General features: G+C 50.8%; 1 protein-coding gene across 1 annotated transcript; it reads left to right on the top strand.

Annotated features, from left to right (window-relative positions):
- The first annotated feature begins 2,455 nt into the window (after nt 1–2,455).
- On the top strand, nt 2,456–20,361 carry SLC35F6 (solute carrier family 35 member F6). The gene is made up of 6 exons (XM_053250157.1): nt 2,456–2,658; nt 10,491–10,563; nt 11,868–12,039; nt 14,391–14,603; nt 15,616–15,726; nt 18,326–20,361. The coding sequence occupies exons 1-6, from the start codon at nt 2,582–2,584 to the stop codon at nt 18,805–18,807; spliced, it is 1,128 nt and encodes a 375-aa protein (XP_053106132.1). The 5' UTR covers nt 2,456–2,581; the 3' UTR covers nt 18,808–20,361.
- The last annotated feature ends 980 nt before the right edge of the window (nt 20,362–21,341 follow it).

The raw sequence follows: 21,341 nt of genomic DNA on the forward strand, positions 1-21,341 counted from the left end.
GCCAACTTGGCCTTGAGGCCCGCCACATTCCACGAGGCGATCTTCAAAACGTTTGAGTTTCTCTGGAGCAGTCATTTGGCAGATACAACGATAGAGTTCTCCTGGGGAGTACAAGTTGGAGGATCTGTGTCTTCTATGGGATCCGTCCCAGGGCCCTCACACAAGGGGAAAGTACACGAGGGTTCCAACTCTGAAGGAACAACTGTATCAGTTGAGGGCCATTGGCAGCTCTCGTTGGATGCCGACACTCCATCCTCGGAATCGATAACAATGACTGCCTTCTCCTCTTGATGTGGCACTATACTAATGCCACCTGAACTCTGCACGCTCTCACAGCTAACCTCAGGAGGGAGGACAATGTCCATACAACCAGAATCCTCTTCAGTGTCTTCCATCTTATTGGAGACATCCTCCCGAGTAGGAGGAGGGTGAGCAGCTACTGGCGTAGAGGGTAAATCATCATGAGCTGGAAATAAACCTGGGAGGTGGGTCTTTACGCTTGATATGGAGGGAATTGGGGCAAGTGGATCTAGGAGAGTCAAAATCGAATCGAAATGAGGATCAAAAGAGAGACCGGCGAGGGTATCAGATGAAATTTGGCCGGCTTCTTGTAAGGCCATAGTAGCTTGCTTCACAAGGTCGGGGTCCTTCAGCAACTTAGAAGGAGGCTGAGAGCTCATTTGAGTACATCCCCCATTAAAGTGCTCTGGGTTGTTATTTGCTTTCTCAGGCATCTCAAGTGTTAAAGTGAGAAGGGAGGACTCATTGCTCTCATTTAGAATTATAAGGTCGTCAGCAAGAGTTGTAAGGGTGTCATGGAGATTCCTAAGAGAATTTGTTAAGGGAGTCAGGCAATGCTGCGTATCCACAGCTTTGGCTTTAGAGGGCTCCTGATGGGTAGGAATATTTAGAGCCACTGATTGCAGAAAGGGCTTTGAGACGCTGGGTGAGTCTTTGCTGGAGAAGTGACCTTGACGCTTAGTCCCATTTGTTTGGAGTGTTTTCCTTATGGGTTGAGATAAGGGCTTTGGAGAATGCCTTTTAACAGGCTGTGTTTTAAGCCTCTTCACAGCCAGGGGCAGCACATTGGAAGTTTCAAAACATCTCAAGGGTCTTATGCCGAACTGGTTCAAGCAGCTCTGAACACGAAGGAGCAGATTCGGCAGCCAAGATGATTTACAAATAAGCATCAATCTTTGGCAGCCGTTTATCTTGGGCAGAAAATAGGAGGAAACAATGGCTCCAGATTGAACATTCTGCCTGGTTAATTGCCTCAAGGAGTTCAGGATCTTTGTTTTGTTTGACCAGTTGCCCCAGTTTAATGGTGAGTCTGCTATCTGGAGGTGAATTTTACAAGGCTGTAACTGGAGCTTAACTGAGTCAGCAATCGGAGGGAAAGCGGAGGAACAAGCGAACTGCAAGGTTTCACATTGGTCTCCCTCAGTTAAGTTAGCCTCAGGAGAAACAGGAGAGCAAGCTGCAGTCTTTTCCAAAAACATTGATTTAATAGAGTCAAGTTTGTTTTCCAAACGATATAAAATTTTTGTGAGATGGTCGAATGAGCAGGCAATTAAAGCACATTGCTGGATAAAAAGATCACCCAATTCTCTGCCTGAGTTGTGTTCCTGGGGCACTTTAGTTGTTTTCTTATCGGAGGACGCTGATGGAAGGCTTGCCTCCTTAAGGGGAGTAAATCTGTTATGAAGACGAACAGGGGATAGCTGACTTACTTTTCCGGTCATAAAAGAATCAATTCTGGACTGTTTGGGTAACCTCTGCTGGTCCGCTTCTGTGGGAGGGCTTGTTCTTGGTCGTTTCTTTTCCCCCATCGTCTGGTCACGCAGGCAAGAATAAAATCAATCATTACACCCCCTTTGAGGGCTTAAAAACAGTTCAAACCTCAACAATTTAAAATAAAGGTTGTTCAACCTAGTTTAAGTTAATAAAAAGTGAACTAAGAAGAGCTAAAATAAAAATAACAAGCTAAAACAAGAAAAACGCTGAGGGCTCAGCTAAAAGCCTGCTGCCCGTGGCCATGTTAAACTCCTCCCGCTCTGTTCATATGTTTGTTTTTAATCCAATATTTTTCACCAGTTGCGGGAACTTTACCCACAAGTGTTGGGAAATGAAATGAAATATTAGCTATGTTAGCATCAAATCTGTTGGCAAGGAACAGTATGAAGAGTAGCACTTTTAGGGGATATTTGTAACTTTAAATAAATGTTGACAGAAAATGTAAACATATTGTGTATAAGAAATAGTTTACCAATTACATTTGTCTTCACAAAGATGCATTTTGGCTGAGAGAGTGAACCAATCAAAAGAAGAGTTGGAACTGAGACAGTGAATCTGTTAGGCATGTCACATTTGGACAGCATCTGAATTTCTCAGCCAGTTATCAGTTATCATAAAAAGGGCCATGCAACCAAGAAAAATTGTCATGTGATCACAGGACCCACAGATTTGGGAGTCGCTGACTGGCCGAGCGGTCACGTGATCTGCCGAGGAGGCGAGGAGGAGGAAGTGCAGCGGCGGCGGCGGCGCGGGAGAGCAGAACTCAGAGGCGGCGGCGGCAGCGAGCATGGCGTGGAGCAAGTACCAGCTCTTCCTGGCGGGCCTGATGCTGGTCACCGGCTCCATCAACACCCTCTCGGCCAAGTAAGCCCGGCGGGGCGCCGCGGGGAGGGGGAGAAGGAAGCCGGCCGGGGCTGCTGCAGGCAGGCAGGCAGGCAGCTGCTGGCCGAAAAGCGACCCCCCCCCACGCCCGCCCCGCGCGCAGAGCGCTCCTTGCAAGGACGGGAGCTGGGCGCGTCGGGGCTTGGCCTGCGGGTGTCCGGAGCAGCCGCCGCCGCCGCCGCCTGGCTTCTGGCCCCCGCCCCCCGCTGGAGGCGCCTCGCGCTCCTTGGCTCTGCGGAGCGGCTCCTTCCAGGGGGCGGCCGGCTGGCTGGCTTCGCAGCGCGGAGAGGAGGAGCGGCCTGGAAGCCGCCGGGGTGGGCAGGCGGGGGGGCAGCAGCGCCGGCTCTGAAGCAGGCTGCCCGGCCGCGGTGGCGGCTGCTGCGCGCGAGTAGTGCGGAAGAGGAGGAGGAGGAGAGGGGCTGCGCCAGCTCACGGGGGGAGGGCCATGGGCGCGGGGGGCGCGCGCGGATTCTCTCCGAGTCCGGGTCCATCTGGCAGCAGCTGTTGGGACTGGGGCGCGCGCGGTCGCCGGCGAGCACCTGCTGGCCCGCCCTCCTGGACTGCTCGTTCCGGGATCCGCCGCCGCTTCCTCCGCCTCCCGGGGTCACCCGGCTCACCTGCCCTTCTGGAGAAATGGGCGGAATTACGCGCAGGAGAAGCGCGTTTGGCCACCGTGTCGACCTGCCTCGCCGCCCCCATCCTTGCCTGACTCTGTTGTAATCAGCCGCGGCTCCTCCTGATGCCTGGGGCGGGGGGGGGCGCGGTGCCCAACGAGCGACAGCTGCTGCCTCTGGCTCCCAGCAGCCCAGTTGTGCCTGGCCATGCTCCCCGCTCCGGCGTTAATGAGAGCCATGCCGCCTGCAGGCAGGCCATTTGTCAGGGATAGCAGGCTAAGCTGGCACAGTTCTACCGGTTGAATGGCCAGCCTGCAGCCTACATGGCTCTCGTTAACACCAGGGTGGGACGAGAGGAAGGCACAGTTGGGCTGCGGGGAACCATAAGAACAGCTCTGCTGGATCAGGCCCAAGGAAGCCCATCCAGTCCAGCATCCTGTTTCACACAGTGGCCCACCAGATGCTGCTGGAAGCCACAGGCAGGAGTTGACAACATGCCTTCTCTCCTGCTGTTACTCCCCTGCAACTGGTACTCAGAGGCATCCTGCTTTTGAGGCTGGCCTGTAGTCCTTGACTAGTAGCCCTTGATAGCCCTCTCCTCCATGAAGTTATCCAAACCCCTCTTAAAGCCATCCAGGCTGCTGGCAGTCACTACATCCTGTGGCAGAGAATACAATGATTATGCATTGTGTGCAAAAGTACTTCCGTTTGTTGGTCCTAGACCGCCTGGCAATCAATTTCATGGAGTGACCCCTGGTTCTAGTGTTGTGTGAGAGGGAAAAGAATTTCTCTCTCCCCACTTTCTCCAAACTGTGCATGATTTTATAGACATCTATCATGTCTCCCCGCAGCGATCTTTTTTTCTAAACTAAATAGCCCCAGGTGTTGTAGCCTAGCCTCATAAGAAAGATGCTCTAGGCCCATGATCATCTTGGTTGCCCTCTTCTGCACCTTTCCCAGTTCTGCAATGTCCTTTTTTAGATGTGGTGACCAGAATTGTACACAGTACTCCAGGTGTGGCTGCACCATAGTTTTGTATAAGGGCATTATAATATGAGCAGTTTTATTTTCAACCCCCTTCCTAATGATCCCTAGCATGGAATTGGCCTTTTTCACAGCTGCCGCACATTGAGTCGATATTTTCAAAGAGGTGTCCACCCCAACCCCAAGATCCCTCTCCTGGTCAGTCACCGACAGCTCAGATCCCATCAGCGTATACTTGAAGTTGGGGTTCTTCGTCCCAATGTGCATCACTTTACACTTGCTAACATTGAACCGCATTTGCCATTTTGTCGCCCACTCCCCCAGTTTGGAGAGATCCTTTTGGAGCTGCTCACAATCCGTTTGGGATTTCACTACCTGGAAGAGTTTGGTATCATCTGCAAATTTGGCCACCTCGCTGCTTACCTCTGCTTCTAGATCATGTATGAATAAATTAAAAAGCACCGGTCCCAGTACAGATCCCTGGGGGACCCCACCTCACTTCCCTCCATTGTGAAACTCTCCATTGATCCCTCCCCTCTGAGGATGAGTGACCCTTCTTTGCAACCAGAAGCAGCTGCACTTCCTATGGCAGCCCGCTGGCCCGTCTGGGGCATCTCTTACACTCCTTGATTGTTTGGAAGATGCACCTTTCTGAGCAGGGATTGGCCACCTTGGCTCCCCAGCTGTTGAACTACAACTCCCATCATGCCCAGCCACAATTTAGCGTGGGTCTTTTTTGAGAGACTTCCTTGCATTTGCGACACAGAGCCTGAAAGGAAGAGTGTGTGTGGTAGCTGGGAGTCCATGTTGCCTTTGCCCACTTCGTTGTAGGAAGAAACATGTTCGTCCTGTGAGACCTGATTGGACAACACCTTGCCTCCCTAAACATATCAGTCTTCAGGGCTTCCTAACTGTGGGATCCTTCTTAGGTTTGTCCTGCAGTTCTGAATGGAATTTGGTCTAGGTTGCCAGACCTCCTTTTTAAAGAGAGGCTTCAAAGCATGCATGGCAGGCCTACAAAACCTCAGTATTGTCTTCCCAGACTGGCAGCAGCTTCTCCAAGGCAGGAGTCTCTCTCAGCCCTGTCTGGAGATGCCAGAGAGGGAACATGGAGCCTTCTGCATGCAAGTGTGCAGATGCTCTTCCCAGAGTGGCCCTGTCTCCTAAGGGGAATATTTTACAGTGCTCACATGTAGTCTCCCATTCAAATGCAAACCAAGGCAGGCCCTGCTTAGCAGAGTGGGCGATTCATGCAAACCAGCGCGGTCTTGTTCTCTCCACCCATGTGCTTGTCTCCGTTGATTGTGAAGATGGAGGTGCAGCTTTTATGGAAGCCTTTGGAACGTGTAGCATTTGCGATTTTTACTACTCTCTTCAAGGAAACCCCTGCGTGAGCTTTGTTTTTCTCTCAGTTGCTTCTGGGCTGAGTCAGCAAGGATCCCAGCCACTGCCCTTGCAGAGTCACTGGCTCTTGCAGAGTCACTGGCCCGTCAGGCGAGGCCGTCTGTTGCCTGGAGTTTTGCTGGCTTTGCTTAAAAGGTGCTCACGGGTCTCCCCTTTGCTCTGATGGCCTCACTGTGTGTCCAAGTCTGCTTGCTCTGTGTAGTAGTGCTGAATCGGCCAGTCATGTGAGGATGAGTGATCCGTCAGCCCCGTCCAAACGCTTAGGGGGCTTTGAAGGAGGCACGTGCTGATAAGGAGGAACTTGCTAACTCCTGCCTGCTTCTCGCAAACAGGAGACAAGGTGGTGGAGCAGTCTCTGAGCTGTACCAGGGGCTCAGGTCATGGATGGTCCCTCGCAAAGAAAATATTATTGTACGTGAAAAGCTAGCTGTTTGGAAGAAGGCTAAGTTGGGATCCTCCTTCTGACATCTTCTGGTTTTTGCTTTCTTCCCCCCCGCCACCCCCCATGTCTTCATAGAGGAGCATTCCATCCTGGAAATTCTGACACCTGAAGTCTGAAGGGGCTTCCCACCAATGTTCACGCTAACAAGGATTCCCAGATGATGATGTTGACTACAACTCCCATAACCCCCAAGCAAAGGCTGCTGCAGCAGCTCGGGATGCTGGGAGCTGTGGTCAACCACATCTGGGAATCCCTGTTAGAGGGAACACTGCTTCTCCCCTGAGTCACTCCCCACTCATTCACTGTTCCTGCCAACGCAGACTCTTGGGGGGTCCTCCTCATTGAATTGGCTCCACCTATGCCCCCTTCCTTCCAGGCCCATAGCCAGTCTAAAGGTCTTGGCTGGCGCGGGGGGGGGGGGGGGTGCACCAAGAACCAATGGAGTGGGAGTAAGACGGCTGGCAGCATACTTATTTGTAAAAATAGTAGCAAGGTGGGGGCAGTGAAAATCTAGCCCCCCTCACCCTGACTATGGGTCTGCTTGCTTTCCTGCATGCCTGGAACTCCCTCCCAGAACACTACGATCTGCACCTCTCTTTCCCTTGGAACCTTCCTCGGAATTCACACATGACAAGTTTGGGCCTCATTGTGGTTACAGATGTGGACTACGCAGACATGTGCCGCTATGTGGCTCTGTGTCTCCCTTGCTCTTCTGGAGCCTCTCTACCTCTTGGTTGAAATGTGTCTCGTGAGCTCTTTGGAGCAGCGACTTGGCCTTTCCTCAGATATATGATTACCTTGTTCTGTAAATCGCCACAGACATCGGTGGCCCTTTAACTGAGTCTTTGTTTCAGGGGCAAAGCATGCAGTCTGTGGGTGCTGCGGGTCTTTGTAGGCGCTTTTGAGGGGTGCTTTAGAGTTGGGGTCTTCTGCCTCAGGCCAGTTGGGCTGGATGACCCTTTTGGCCCTTCCCAGTTTCAATAGTTCTGCAGCATTTTTAATATTATTCAGAGCACTCCGATGACACCTTTCCATTCAGAGGCTTTCAAACGTGCATCTATGAAATAATATTTATTTGGACTGGATAAAAGGTTAAGTGGTGTGTTTTAAACCAAACTGGCAGTGGTTGGCTTTATCCCTTCTCCTGGCCCTCTCAGACCTCCCTTATATCCACACTGGCCCCTTGAAGGTTCCTAATAAAGGTTCTCTGCTCGCCACATTGTAGAAGTGGACCCTGCCACTTCCCTTGGACCAAACGCTGATGTTCCCAGTTGCTCGGTTTTGCAAGCAACTTCTCTTTTCTGCACACCAGCTCTGCTGAGGAGGGAGGCTGATGCTTCTGCCTCAAACCAGTTAGACTAGAGGACTCCTTGGGCCCCACCCAGCTGTGTGTGTGTGTGTGTGTGTGTGTGTGTGTGTGTGTGTGTGTGCGCGCGCGCGGCAGTTTCCTAATGAAGATTTCCCACCACCACCAGTTCTAGAAGTAGACCCCCACCTTTGTCCCATAATGCAGTTCCTTCCTCACCAAAACTGAGGGAGGTCCTCCATGCCCAAATGGTGCCCAACTTGGATTGCAGTTTGCATCCTGATCTGGCCACCTTGGAATCTAAGTGAACTAGACCCCTGCTAACTGGGCAAAGAGGCACCTTTTAACATGGTGATTCTCTTTATTGTGCAGGGGGAGAGTAACTGGTCCTATCCACCCCCAGCACAGGACCTCCAGTGACTGTTGCTGGTGTCTATCTTGTGTTTCTTTTTAGACTGTGAGCCCTTTGGGGACAGGGAGCCATTCTATTGATTGGTTATTTCTCTGTGTAAACGGCCCTGAGTCATTTTTGGAAGGGCAGTATAAAAATCGAATAAATTAACAACAAATGCAACAACTTGGTCACAGTTGCTGTGCCTCGTATGAAGGCTGCTTCACAACCCTTCATTCCCTCCACTGTACACTTAGGACCATAGGAAGCTGCCATATACTGAATCAGACCATAAGAACAGCCCTGCTGGATCAGGCCCAAGGCCCATCTAGTCCAGCATCCTGTTTCCCACAGTGGCCCACCAGATGCTGCTGGAAGCCACAGGCAGGAGTTGAGGGCATGTCCTCCCTCCTCCTGTTACTCCCCTGCAACTGGTTCTAACCATTGGTCTATCCAGCTCAGTGTTGTCTTCACAGACTGGCAGCAGCTTCTCCCAGGTTGCAGGCAGGAATCTCTCTCTCAGCCCTGTCTTGGAGATGCTGCCAGGGAGGGAACTTAAAACCTTCTGCTCTTCCCAGAACTCCATCGCCTGAGGGGAAGATCTTGCAGTGCTCACACATCAAGTCTCTCATTCATAGGCAACGAGGGCGGACCCTGCTTAGCTAAGTGGACAAGTCATGCGTGCTACCACCAGACCAGCTTGTGGTAGCAAGCTCAGTCTTTCATTATGAGCCTTCCATTATGAGTCTTTCATCAGCTCAGTCTTTCGATATGAGCCCCCCCCCCCCGCCCCCCATTGAGATCTTCTGGGGAGGTCCATCTGCAGCTGCCACCTACTCATCAATTGGCTCTTGGGGGACGGGCCTTCTCCATTGCCATTCCAAGGCTTTGCAATGTGCTCCCTGCAGAAATAAGAGCCTCTTTCAAAGGCAGTTAAGACACATCTGTTCACCCAGGCTTTTAACTAGATTCATGGCATTTAACATTGTTTTTAAATTGCTTTAATTTTGTTTTAGTTTATGTTTTGTTGTAAACCGCCCAGAGACTGAGTGTTGGGCAGTATGTAAATATGTTAAATAGGTGCGGCCGGAGCAGTGTGAGATGCAGGGGTGGAGCCAAAGTGGCCTCCGATGCAAGCCGTGTGCTGGCATCTTTCCTAGAAATCGCCACCAGATCCTAGGACTAGCTAGAGCTGTCCTGCGTGTTCCCCGGGTGAGGTGACTTGAGCTGCTGCCGTTGGATGGATGGCTGACTCTGCAGACGAGTGTCTTGTCTCTCCAAATGTCGCTCCTGATGCAGATGGATGGCAGCCCCAACACCTGATCTGCGGGAGAGGCCGCTCTTGTGCTTTGCTCTTGTTTACACTCCTGTCTCCAGTTCCACCCAACGGGGGAAGAACTTGGCCTGATGTCAGCGGAGAGACCTTGAATCTGTGCTTACGACTGCTAGGCTTTAGGGACAAGTCCAGGCAGAGAAGCCACAGTGGGGAACCACCGTTTTCGGAAGGACGAGAGAAGCTAAAACTACCCGGGAGGTCTCCAGACACTCCGTCATCACAGGCCTTGACAAGTTTTCTTCGTCCCTAGGAGTCGGGCCACCCTCTGCTCCAGGGGGGAAGCACAGGCCCCACACACACCTCCTCCTGGTTGCATCCATCTGGCTCAGGGAACAGTGGCCCAATGCAGCCAGCCCAGCCCTGCCGTTCCTGCTCCTTCTGGTCATGCCCCTCCACTGCCTGGCGGGAATCGCATTTAAACTCCTGGGCACCATCATGAGCTGCCACCTGGGAATGGACAAGCCCTGCATTATAAGCAAAAATAGGCTTTTGCTTGCATTTCAGGGGCCCTTAAGCTGCTTAGGTGAGAGCAGCCACAGCTTGCAAAGACTGGGCTGGGCAAGGTAGCCCTGTTGACCTCCGGCTGAGAACCAACAGCTGCCAGAGCCCCCTCCAAGCAGGCTGCGGGGAATTCTTTTGCTTTAGCTTTGACATATACAATCAAAGACTTCATGGCCTAATGCCTAGGAGCCCAAGTTCTGCATTGGGAGGTCCCCAGTTCAAATCTCGCCTCAGCCATGAACACCCTGATGGCATTACTCACGTCGCCCTCTCCTATGGGAGAAATAGCACTGCCCTACTTTTCAAGAGATCTGTTGTGAAGACTACAAGGAGATAACACATGTGAAGCCCGAGGAATGTGAGGAATGCTATAAAATTCTAACCATTATTAGTAAATGTCTATATCTTTGTTGATCTATTTGTTCTGATTTTGCTAGTTGGGGGTGGGAGGAGAACTTGCTGAGCAGAACATTGACGCTTGAAGGAAAACTGCAAATTACCTGGTCTCCTTTCTGGCTTTTGAATTGATACCAGACACCTTTATACACTTAACTTCATAGTAGACAACTGACACTTATCAAGGCTACCTACAAAGATAAGTATAAAACCACCAAAAGGAGTAAACTGATCACCTTGAAGATGTGAAGTTGCTGTCTTGGCTTCCATAAGGACTAGAAACATGAGTCTTTAAAGCAAAACAAGAGGGAGGGGCTGAGATGTTCAAGATGCTGAATTCTGCAGGTGGTACCAGATTCCTTCTTCACAGGATATGTGGGAAGGAGCTATAGAATGCCACACAGCTTTGTGTTTCTCACCGATGCCTCTCTCTTTTCCAGGTGGGCTGACAAGCTGAGTGCACCCTCCTGCAATGGGACAGACCTACACAACTTCCAGCATCCCTTCCTCCAGGTAATGCCGCACCTGCTCTGTGCATGAACTGGAACTGCTCTCCATCCTGCGCTTTCTTCATTGTCTAAAACAGAGAACACTTGTGTGCCTGTACCGCTTCATAAGAACAGCCCTGCTGGATCGGGCCCACAGCCCATCTAGTCCAGCATCCTGTTTCGCACAGTGGACCACTAGATGCTGCTGGAAGCCTACAGGCAGGAGTTCAGGGCATGCCCTCTCTCCTGCTGTTACTCCCCTGCAACTGGTACTCAGAGGCAGAGGCTGGAGGTGGCCTATAGCACTCTGACTAGTAGCCGTTGATAGACCTCCTCCATGGAGTTATCCAAACCCCTCTTAAAGCCATCCAGGTTGTTGGCCATCACCACAACTTGTGGCAGAGAATCCCACAAGTGGATTATGCGTTGTGTGAAAAAGTACTTCCGTTTGTTGGTCCTAGATTTCCCGGCAATCAATTTCATGGGATGAGCCCTGGTTCTAGTGTTATGTGAGAGGGAGAAGAATCTCTCTCTATCCACTTTCTTCACACCATGCGTGATTTTATCTATCATGTCTCCCCGCAGTCATCTTTTTTCTAAACTAAAAAGCTCCAGGTGTTGTAGTCTTGCCTCATAAGAAAGGTGCTCCAGACCCCTGATCATCTGAGTTGCCCTTTTCTGCACCTTTTCCAGTTCTACAATGTCCTTTTTTAGATGTGGTGACCAGAATTGTACGCAGTACTCCAGTTTTGTATTCCGCACCATAGTTCATCCCCACTCTTAGGTTTTCGCCCAGCAAACACATAGAAATAAACAAAATGGAGACAGGATACAAAACAAACACCCTTTATTTGGTCTCAGTCAGAAGGTAACTGTTTTGCATACACAGCTGCTGGCTTTTTTTTACAGAGTTACAGCAAGTTTTCACGAGTAGCACACAACAATCGCCCACGAAACACCCACAGGCAGCTCGCGCACGCTTGTGACTGCTGGCTCCTAGCACTCCTCTGCGTTCCAGCGCCTCTAGTTCTTGCTATGAAGCACTGGAGGCCACGGGGGTGTAGAAAGCTCATGGATGGGCATCCCCGAAAAGCACACGTGCCTGACTCATCCAACGGGCCTGCCTCTGGCAGGTGCTTGCTGCTAGTTCTCCCTGAGCCCCCCCCCCACCTTTTTTTGGAAGGGCGGTATAGAAATCAAATAAATAAATACTACTGAGCTAGATGGCCCCCAGGTCTGACTCGGTAGAAGGCAGCTTCCTCGGTTCCTGGGACGGCTTCCTGCTAGTGGATATCCAGAGGGTCAGATTTCTCCTTGGTTGCCTTCCAGGCGGTGGGCATGTTCCTGGGCGAGTTCTCCTGCCTGGCTGTCTTCTACCTCCTCCTCTGCTGTGACCGGCGGAAGCCAGAGCCCACCATGGGCCCCCCTCAGCCCTTTAACCCTTTCCTTTTCCTGCCCCCGGCACTCTGCGACATGACCGGGACCAGCCTCATGTATGTGGGTAAGTGTGGGGCACTTTTTTCAGAGTGTCTGCTTGGAGAGTTGCTGGGAACATGAGCTCTCCCTGTATTCCCAGCACACTTCAGTTTAGGAAAAGCAGAAAGGTTTGGCATGCATGCATCATGGCGGGCCATGGGGGAGAGGAGAGAGCTCGGGGGAGAGCACACCTGCTTTGCATGCAGAAGGCTCCATGCTCAGTCTCCAGGGAGGGCTGGCATGCGAAAGACACCCCCTGCCCCGAAAACATTCGAGAGGAGACCGACTATAGGCAAGACTGAGCGAGTGGGACCAATAGACTGGATTGGTCCAAGACAGGCTAATTGATTGGCAGGATCTACTTGCAAAGTAAACTTAATTTGCATCCTTAGGCTCAGTAAGATTTCGTAACCATAACCTACCCTGACTTTATCCTGCAGGGTGTATGTGTTCCCCACCACCTCCAATAGTGATATACAGTATAATAGTTTAAAAAACAGTATTGGAACAGAAATCCGTCTGCTAGTAAAACACATCAGGGGTGGCTAGCCCTGAGGCTCTCCAGCTGTTACTGGACTACAATCCCCATCATGCTGCACTGCAATAAATTTTGGCTGGGGATGATAGGAGTTGTAGTCTGACAGAGAGCCGCCTCAGATTGGCCACCCTCAGTATACAGCAAATACAAGTAATTCCTGCTCAGGTGCCTCTGCTGAATAAATAAAAGGTGGCAGGTGTGTGCAAGAAGCAGAAGTGACTCTGCCCACATTCCAGAATGCGCTCCTGAGAAAGGGGCAGCAGCAGACCCCTGCCTGACCCACCGGCCGGCACGAGACTAAATCCGGGCTCTCCCAAGAAGCCTCTGGCTAGTCTCGTCACATTCTTGGTTTCTGAGCACAGGACTCCTGTGATTCATCACCATTTCTGTGGTTATAGCGTTGCTTCCCTTTTTTCTGTTGAGGACAGGTGCTTGTTTACTTTATTGCTAGTTGTGATTTTGTGTTTGTGTGAGGCTGTTCTCACAACCAGCAAAAATCGGGTTAGGAGAGCCTAGCCCAATTTTTGCTGCTCGTGTAAACCACTGGGCTCGCAGGTGAGGCTTACAAGCAGCTAGCCCGCTTGAGCAGCCCTCCCTTAGCCCAGGCTAGCAGAGCGAGCGCTCCACTAACCGGGGTTAACAGATTGTGAGTTGCCGTGCCGTGGCAACTCACGAGGAGTCACCTGACTGGGAGGCTGCAAATCAGCCTCCTGGCTCGGGGGTCTCTCCAGCATGCCCTGCGCACTTGCGCAGGGCATGCTGGAACTCCCGGGGGCCATGCGGCCCCCAAATTCCCAAGCCCCTGCTGGCTCCGTGATGGAGCCGGCAGTCATGTGGGTGGCCACAGCGGCCACCCAGGCAGGGCTTGCTGCTCGTCTGCAGGGAGAGCGGGCTTAGCCCACTCTCCCCGCAAACCCTCTGGGGGCGTGTCTCATTGATCGTGAGACCCGCCTCTGTGTGTCTTTAGTTCTCTTTGTTGTGCTTTTAATTGTAGGCCAGTTTGAATTTACTGTTAGTAAACAAAAGCAAAGTTTAGATTATTAAAAATAATAAAGTGCTTCCAGCAGAGTCTTATGCTGGAGATAACATGCCTAGCTTTTTAATTTGTTTTGGAGTTGAGGGGTGTGTGTGTGTGTGTGTGTGTGTGTTGTTAAAAGAGCCACTCTGTTGATCACAAGCCTTTGTGATCACATTTGTGATCACATTTGTTTCACTGAGTTTTTAAAAGAATGAAATGTTTTCACATCTTTTAAAGCAAAGGAGAAACTGAGGAATCATCCTAGTTCATTGCTGCGATGTGTACAGGCTAGCAGCGCAAAACTATCCACTTCCATTTGTTCACCAGGGCTTAGTAGAACTAAACTGCATAGATTCCAGGATGCGCTTGGCAAGGAAGGGACTTCAGTCTTCAAAATATACGGGCATTTGATGCTTACAAGTACATAAAAACGAGCCTTGTTATCATGCTGCTATAATGGTCTTAAAACTGTTGGCGGCTAAGGCTGACTTCCCAGTAATCCAGGGGTGGAATTTCACATGGAAACACTCCCTGTCCCTTCGTTATTGTGTACTTATGTTGCCAGCTTGCTTTTCCCTCTACCCTGTCTTCAAATTACTGAATTTTATGGCTTTCCCATGAGGTCTAGAAACATGTGTGTTATCTTTTTTCTTTTTTTAAGAACTCCAGTTTCTCAGGATCCCATTTGGAGACCATATTCCACTTCCTGTAGTCCCAGCCATCCTGTTTCTTAGATGTCCGTTCAGCAGGACAGACATAACTTGCTTCTTTGCTCTGCCAGATTCTCCCCCACCCTCATCCCCCCACATTTCTCTTCCAGCCCTGAACATGACCAGCGCATCCAGCTTCCAGATGCTCCGAGGAGCCGTGGTCATCTTCACGGGGCTGCTCTCGGTGGCCTTCCTTCAGCGGAAGCTGGCCCCAAGCCAGTGGCTAGGGATCCTGGTCACCATCCTGGGGCTGGTGGTGGTTGGGTTGGCAGACCTGCTGAGCAGCGATGGCGAGAAGCACAGGCTGAGCCAGGTCATCACAGGTAAGGGGGCTGAGGCCCACCCGCGGGGGTGCTGTGCCAAGACGCTGCCGTGTTTCTCCCTTCCTGGGGCCAAGGCTTTTTCCCTTCAGTTGGGGATCCACTTCTCCACCCTCCTGCAAGCTCTTCCCAACTTTCAGTGAAAGCTCCTGGCTGCGCATGGCCCTGAATACCACCACCACTTGCCTCCTCCCTCCATTTCCAATTCGATCGCTGGAAATGCTATTGTTGCCTGGTTTGGTAGGGTCTCTTCTGTTCTTACACCAGCAATCCAGAGGTTAACTGAGGCACAATGGTTTTCTGTCGCAACAAAACACAGAAACCTGCATTTATTATATGGTTCATTAGTTACATCTTAATATCGCCCAATCTAAAGTAATAGCCCTAGGTAGTTTACAAATATTCTTGCCCTTGTGCATGACTTGTAATGATTCATTCCCAGCCTAAAATAATGTTTTGTCAGCTCTTTATGACAGTTGGGTAGAAATACTTTTTAAATGGCCAGTTTTAGGACAAATTCATCTTGTTGCATTCTGTTTTTAAAATGAAGGGGTTAACAAAAATGTCAGTCATTAGCTGCTAAGGACCCATCTATATGCACATTATGTGTTGCCTCTGGATTGTAGCTGGGCTTGGGTTCAAAAATAGGATGTTTTGTAGTCTGGGAGCCACTGTTGAGAATACCACTTTGGGTGCTCTCCACATGCATGAATGGACCCTTTAGGGGAGCCTCCCAAGGGCTGCAGAGAGCCAGAAGGAGGTCATGCCAGTGAAACTGATGGGCAGAGACCCCATCCTTTTAAGAAATGGTTTGGCACTTGCTTGTAATCCCCTTTTCTCTTGTAGCATTACCTCTTGTTTCTACGTTAGAGGGGTGTGTGAGATGTCTCGCTCTCTGGGACTTCTGTCCCCAATTACTTTGAGTGCTCTTCCTTCCAAAGCTAGGCAGGGAGTAATCGGCAAAGGGGCAGCACATACCTTCTGGTCATTCCCAAACTTGCTCTCCTGCTTGTAGGTGACCTGCTCATCATCATGGCTCAGGTGATCGTTGCCATCCAGATGGTGCTGGAGGAGAAGTTTGTCTACAAGCACGACGTTCATCCTCTGCGGGCTGTGGGCACGGAAGGTATGGAGGCAGGTCAGGGGAGCTCACAAGGAGCAGGCCAGTGGCTGCTTGCTTTGGCTTCTGCTCTTGCCTCTTGGACTGCAAAGAAACCAGCAGTATAAAAATAAATAGTAGCAATGGCTAGCATGAACCATGGTTTAACAACAGCAGCAAATATTTATATACTGCTTTTCAATATAAGATTCCAAAGCAGTTCACATAGAGAAATAATAAATAAATAAGATGGCTCCCTGTCCCCAAAGAGCTCACAATCTAAAAAGAAACCTAACATAGACACCAGCAACACTCACTGGAAGTTCTGTGCTGGGAGTGGAGGTGGTTCAACAAAAGGACTCCCTGTACCAGCCAGTTGGTATATGTGGCCCCCTCAAGCTCTTGCACCCCACAGCTGGGTGTGGGGGCTGGATGCACCTCTAAAGCTACACACTCAAGCGCTGCAACTCCTTGAACATATGAAGCTGCCTTCTACAGAGTCTGTCTGTTGGTCCATTGAGGTCAGTATTGTCTGTTCTCAACCTTGTTATCCAACAACATCTGGGTACCCAACTTCTGTTATCCGCAGCCATAATGACCTTTGGCCGTCATGGCTGCAGATGATGGGAGTTGTAGTCCAACACCACAGTCTGACTCTTTCTAAGGCAGCTTGGTAAATTCCGTCTTCAGGATCCTTACGGTCTTGGCTGTAGCTGCTCCTTCGGCCATAGTGACCAGGGGATGACGGCAGTTGTGGTCCAACAACATCTGGGGACCCAAGTTTGAGAACCCCTACAGTAGCCCAGTCTGGAAGTCGCCAGGGCATAAAAGACAGCCACTTGGGGAAAGAGCGGTGGCTGGCGGTTTGGGAGCTTCACAGCTCTTTTGCCCTGGGTGATATGTTGGGGCATAAGCACAGTTGTAAGAAGTGACGGGTGTTAAAATGGGAAAACAATATCCCAGTCAACTTGTGATCATTCATTGCGATTTACCCAAATGAGGAGCACAGTTTGAGGCTGCTTTTGCCCCAACACCTCATCATGACAAATTTTTAAGTTGGGGGGGTTCGGGTCCTGAGAACAGTACCCTACTAGGAAGGGCTTCTGGAACAACTCCTCCATCTCTGGGCAGTTGTCCATATCGTGCCACATGACAAAACCATGAACTGCGAATAGAAAGACCGTGTAACAAATCTATTTTACATATAAATCATGCAAAAATTGTAATACATGTGTATGGAGAAGCAACAAACCCTGAATGAGTCAAACTTAACTCCCCATAATGTGGGAATGAAGATATACATATCCACTGACTGTTGATGACAAAATAAGGGGTTCTTACAAACCAAAATATATTAATGACTTATGTCCAAGGTACTGGTAAATTATTCCAGCTATCGTCCCAAAATTAGTTCATACTTCTTCCCAACACTTGGGTCCTGAGCCAGTTCCCTGGGTAGAACGTAGCTCCTTAGGTGAATGATCTGTATCCTGAAGGTGTTGAACCTGGATGTGCTCTGTCCAGAAGATGTCCAAAAGGTATTATTTAATTGCTCAACAGGTGTCCTAGGCTATATAAACCTGTTTCTTCCTGCAAACGCAGGGCTTCATCAGGAGAAAAAGAGCTAAACGTGTAATAGAACATATATTAGTACACAATGCTTTCAACAAATCGTTTAAACTTAGGGGTTGTACAGACCAAGAGGTATTTACTCACATTTACACTCTTCCAATAGTGCCCCTGCACTAGCCGGTGGCTTCCGAATTCAGATATCCTACCGGATACTAACTAGTACAAACGCTGAAGTGCTGACGAAGTCTTTATATATCTTATAACATCCCACAGATATATTCACTCTCTAATCAAGAAGGGAGTAGTGCTGCAATATCTAATTACATCTTAATGACCAATTTATACGTGTGGAAAGAAACCACTACAAAACGCCTCTCAAAATGTGCCGTTAAACAGTATAGTTACATGAAATGCTCTATGCTGTGAAAATAAGGTAGGATCAAGGTACAGATACAAATAAGATATATCGAGATTATGACGGTGAACAATATAAAATTGGCAAGGAAAGATCTCATTTATTTAAAGGAGAATGAATCAAAGGCATGTATAGAGAGTCAAGGGCCATAATCTCCAATTTAACGTGTATAGTCTCTCAGAAAAGGAGAGGGGTCAGCGATAGGATGACATATAATTACCTATAAATAACAGGAAAAATCATTCATCTGATTGAGGCCCCGGGGCTCCAGAGATCGGAGCTGGTGTATAAAAAATACATACCTACAAATATATTCCGTTGCATTGTTCACAGCACTACTACTACTACTACTACGAATCTTTATCTCTTTCCAACTAGAGTTCTCAAAGCAGATTATATAGGTATGAATAAATAAGATGGCCCCCTGTCCCGAAAGGGCTTGCAGTCTAAAAAGAAACACAAGGTAGAGCAATAACCACCGGATGCTGTGCTGTGGGCTGCATAGGGCCAGTTTCTCTCTCCCTGCTAAATATAAGAGAATCGCCACCTTAAATGGTGTCTCTTTGCTCCGCTAACTGTGGGTGGGTTAACTCCAAGAGCCCAGTTCTGAACTCCAGTTTCTCTGCCATCTCCCTGCAGGATTCTTTGGGTTCGTCATCCTCTCCCTGATCCTGATCCCCATGTACTACATCCCAGGCGGCAGCTTCAGCGGCAACCCGCGGGGGGTGTTGGAAGATGCTCTGGACGCCTTCTGCCAGATTGGCCATGCCCCACTCATTGCAGTGGCCCTGCTGGGCAACATCAGCAGCATCGCCTTCTTCAACTTTGCTGGCATCAGCGTCACCAAAGAGATCAGCGCCACGACCCGGATGGTGCTCGACAGCCTGCGCACCATCGTCATCTGGGCCGTCAGCCTCGCCCTGGGCTGGGAGGCCTTCCACGGACTGCAGATCCTGGGGTTCCTCATCCTCTTGGTCGGCGCTGCCCTTTACAACGGATTGCACCGACCCCTCCTGGCCCGCCTGCCCTGGTGGAGAGCGCGGGCGGATGCTACAGGCGCGGGTGCAGATAGGGAGGGCCTCTTGGCTGCAGAGGGGGCTTCCGTTAACGGGGATAGTTGATGTCGGCGCAGCCCTGACACCACTGGACCTTTTAGACTTCTATGGAATGAACTAGCCATGGTTGCCCCGGCTGGCAGGCTGGGGACACCCAACTGGTCCTGAGATTCACTTTGTACACTTGGTACTCGAGGTGCCTTCTGAGTCTGTATTTCACCCTTAATTTTGGGATGTTGCTCCCCCACTTGGCCACTTTGCTTATTCTAGGAGGAGGGCACACAGGAGGGGCTTGGCTGTCTCTGGGGCAGCCCCAGAGGAGGGGCCCTCTCACTGCTACTGCTACAATCCAGAGTAGGGGAGGGCCACCTCTCGTGCTGGGACCATGTCTAAGCCTGCCTCCAGAATGTGGATGGGGCAAGAGAGGGGACCTGTCAGCTGGCTGCCCAGAGCACCGTGTGCAGGTGTGCCTCCTCGGCTGATCTGTCCACCAGCCTTTGGCAGTCCGGTCACCTCTCTAGGCCTTCACGTCTCCCCTCCGCCTCGGCATGATGTCACAAGGCCATTGGGAAGGCTTCCGCAGGTTCTCTCGCTCCATGGCACATGATCTTGCTGCTAACTCCTGGCAAGCACTGGCCTTCTCCTGCGCTCTGCTCCAAGGGGAAGGGCAGGAGGATGTGCTTTGAGCTCTCCACAGAGGGGACTTCCCGTTTGCCCAGGGGGAGTTGGCTGTGCAGGAGACCGCTCTGCAGGGCGGTGGCAAGTAGCTTGACTGTGCCGTTGTGCCCCATCTGAGAGTTGCCGCCCAGAATCCTCTGCCAGGTGGCAAAACACTCTGGGCTCTGCTTCTCAAATGGGTACCTCATGCCAGTCAGGCTGACTAAATGCCCTTGGGTGTTCCAGTGTGGTTACTAGGAGCCCCTTCTCCCAAGAGTCATCCCATTGCAGTCTTGAGTGGGGGTGAGAGAGAACGCCACGGGGGGGTGGAGGAGTGTGCATGTACGGACGCTTGTGTCATCCATGCAGCGCGTCTCTCTGGTTCCGTGTTGCTAATACTTGCTTGGTTTGCTTCATGTTTTATAGGGCTGGAAGTTTAAAGGAGAGGACTCCTGGAGTGGCCTAAAGAGGGGGAAATGCAGGCTGGGCACATGGCAGGTAGTGCTGCAGTTAACTTCACACATGACGCATTACCCACGTGCGGGGGGGGGAGAGGCTCAACCCATTTCCTCTTGTTGCACCATTCTGTCCCTCCAAAATAGGCTGCTCCCATTTTCCCAGTGAGCCTGGAAAATCCTCCTCCATGGCAGTGGTGGCAGCATGCCCAAGCGGAGGAGGGCAGGCGTGCTGGCCAGCTGTGGTGTGTCTGGAAGCCGGCCTGGCATCTTGTCCAGAGGCCTCCCCCTGATCCCGGAGGACGTGGCGGCAGAAGCAGCCGAGCTCGTCTGTACAGGCAAGCCCAGCCTTGCTCCTTGGCAGGCTTCTTTGGCACTTGAGCAGAGCCTTCTCTCCTGCCCCCTTTGCGGCTGATTATGTGGGGCATAGCAGGGAGGGGTGGGCATTTCCTTGACTCTGGAATATGGACGAGAATTTGAGTCCTCAATAAACACAGCCTGGTTTCAAGTCTGTCCTCGCATGCCTGGGTGAAACTCCGGAAGCCGCTGCAAGTAGTGTCTCTGTGTCGACGATACTGAGCTAGATGGGCCAGTGGTCGGACGCGGTAGAAGGCAGCTTCCGGGGTTCCTGCGGTGGGGCGTGGCAGAGCATTTTGTCCACTGCCGTCTCTCCTGGAATTGGGAAGAGCAGCCTTGCTGGATTGGACCCGAGGTCGATCAAGCCCAGCATCGTGTTTCTCAGAGAGGCCAACCAGTTGCCTCTGTGAAGCCCACAACCCGGAGATGAAGGCTTGCCTCTTCCCTGCACGGGTGTTTGGAGGCCTCCTGCCATCAGGACTAGTAGGCTACAGCCATCAAGACCTCCTATGGGTATTTGTCCAAGTCCCTTTGAAAGCCACCCAAGCTGGTTGCCATCCTGACATCATGTGGCAGAGAATTCCACAGATTAGACACTATGTCAAGAAGTACTTCCTTTATCCTAAATCTCCTGAACATTGGCCACTGTGTGTAACATTGCGTCTCCAAGAGAGGGCTGAGAGAGACTCCTGCCTGCCACCTTGGAGAAGCTGCTGCCAGTCTGTGTAGGCAGTACTGAACTAGATGGACCAATGGTCTGACTCAGTATATGGCAGCTTCCTATGTTCCTATTGGTCAATTCCCTAATTTCTGTTTGCAGAATTTGCCTCTTTTGGCACGTACTTTGTGACTTTAGTGCAAACTAATCTAACCTCACTTTAGCAAAGTGTCGAGTGTGCTTAGCTGGGTGGTTCATCCTTGCTCAGCAGCGCCCCTCATTTTGTTGGGAAGGTACAGTAAAAATTTAATGCCTTGATTTTGAGGGAGGCACTAGACTCCAAGTCCCCGACCTTTCAACCAGTCCTCAATCCTGGGTGCCGGCCTTGACTCAGGGAGGCAGATTCAAATCCCGGTGGAGCCATGGTGCTCATCTCCCTCCCCCCACACCGCAAAGGCATCTTGTCTTTTCCT

Source organism: Hemicordylus capensis, chromosome 1, assembly GCF_027244095.1.
Source record: "Hemicordylus capensis ecotype Gifberg chromosome 1, rHemCap1.1.pri, whole genome shotgun sequence".
Taxonomy (NCBI): Eukaryota; Metazoa; Chordata; class Lepidosauria; order Squamata; family Cordylidae; genus Hemicordylus; species Hemicordylus capensis.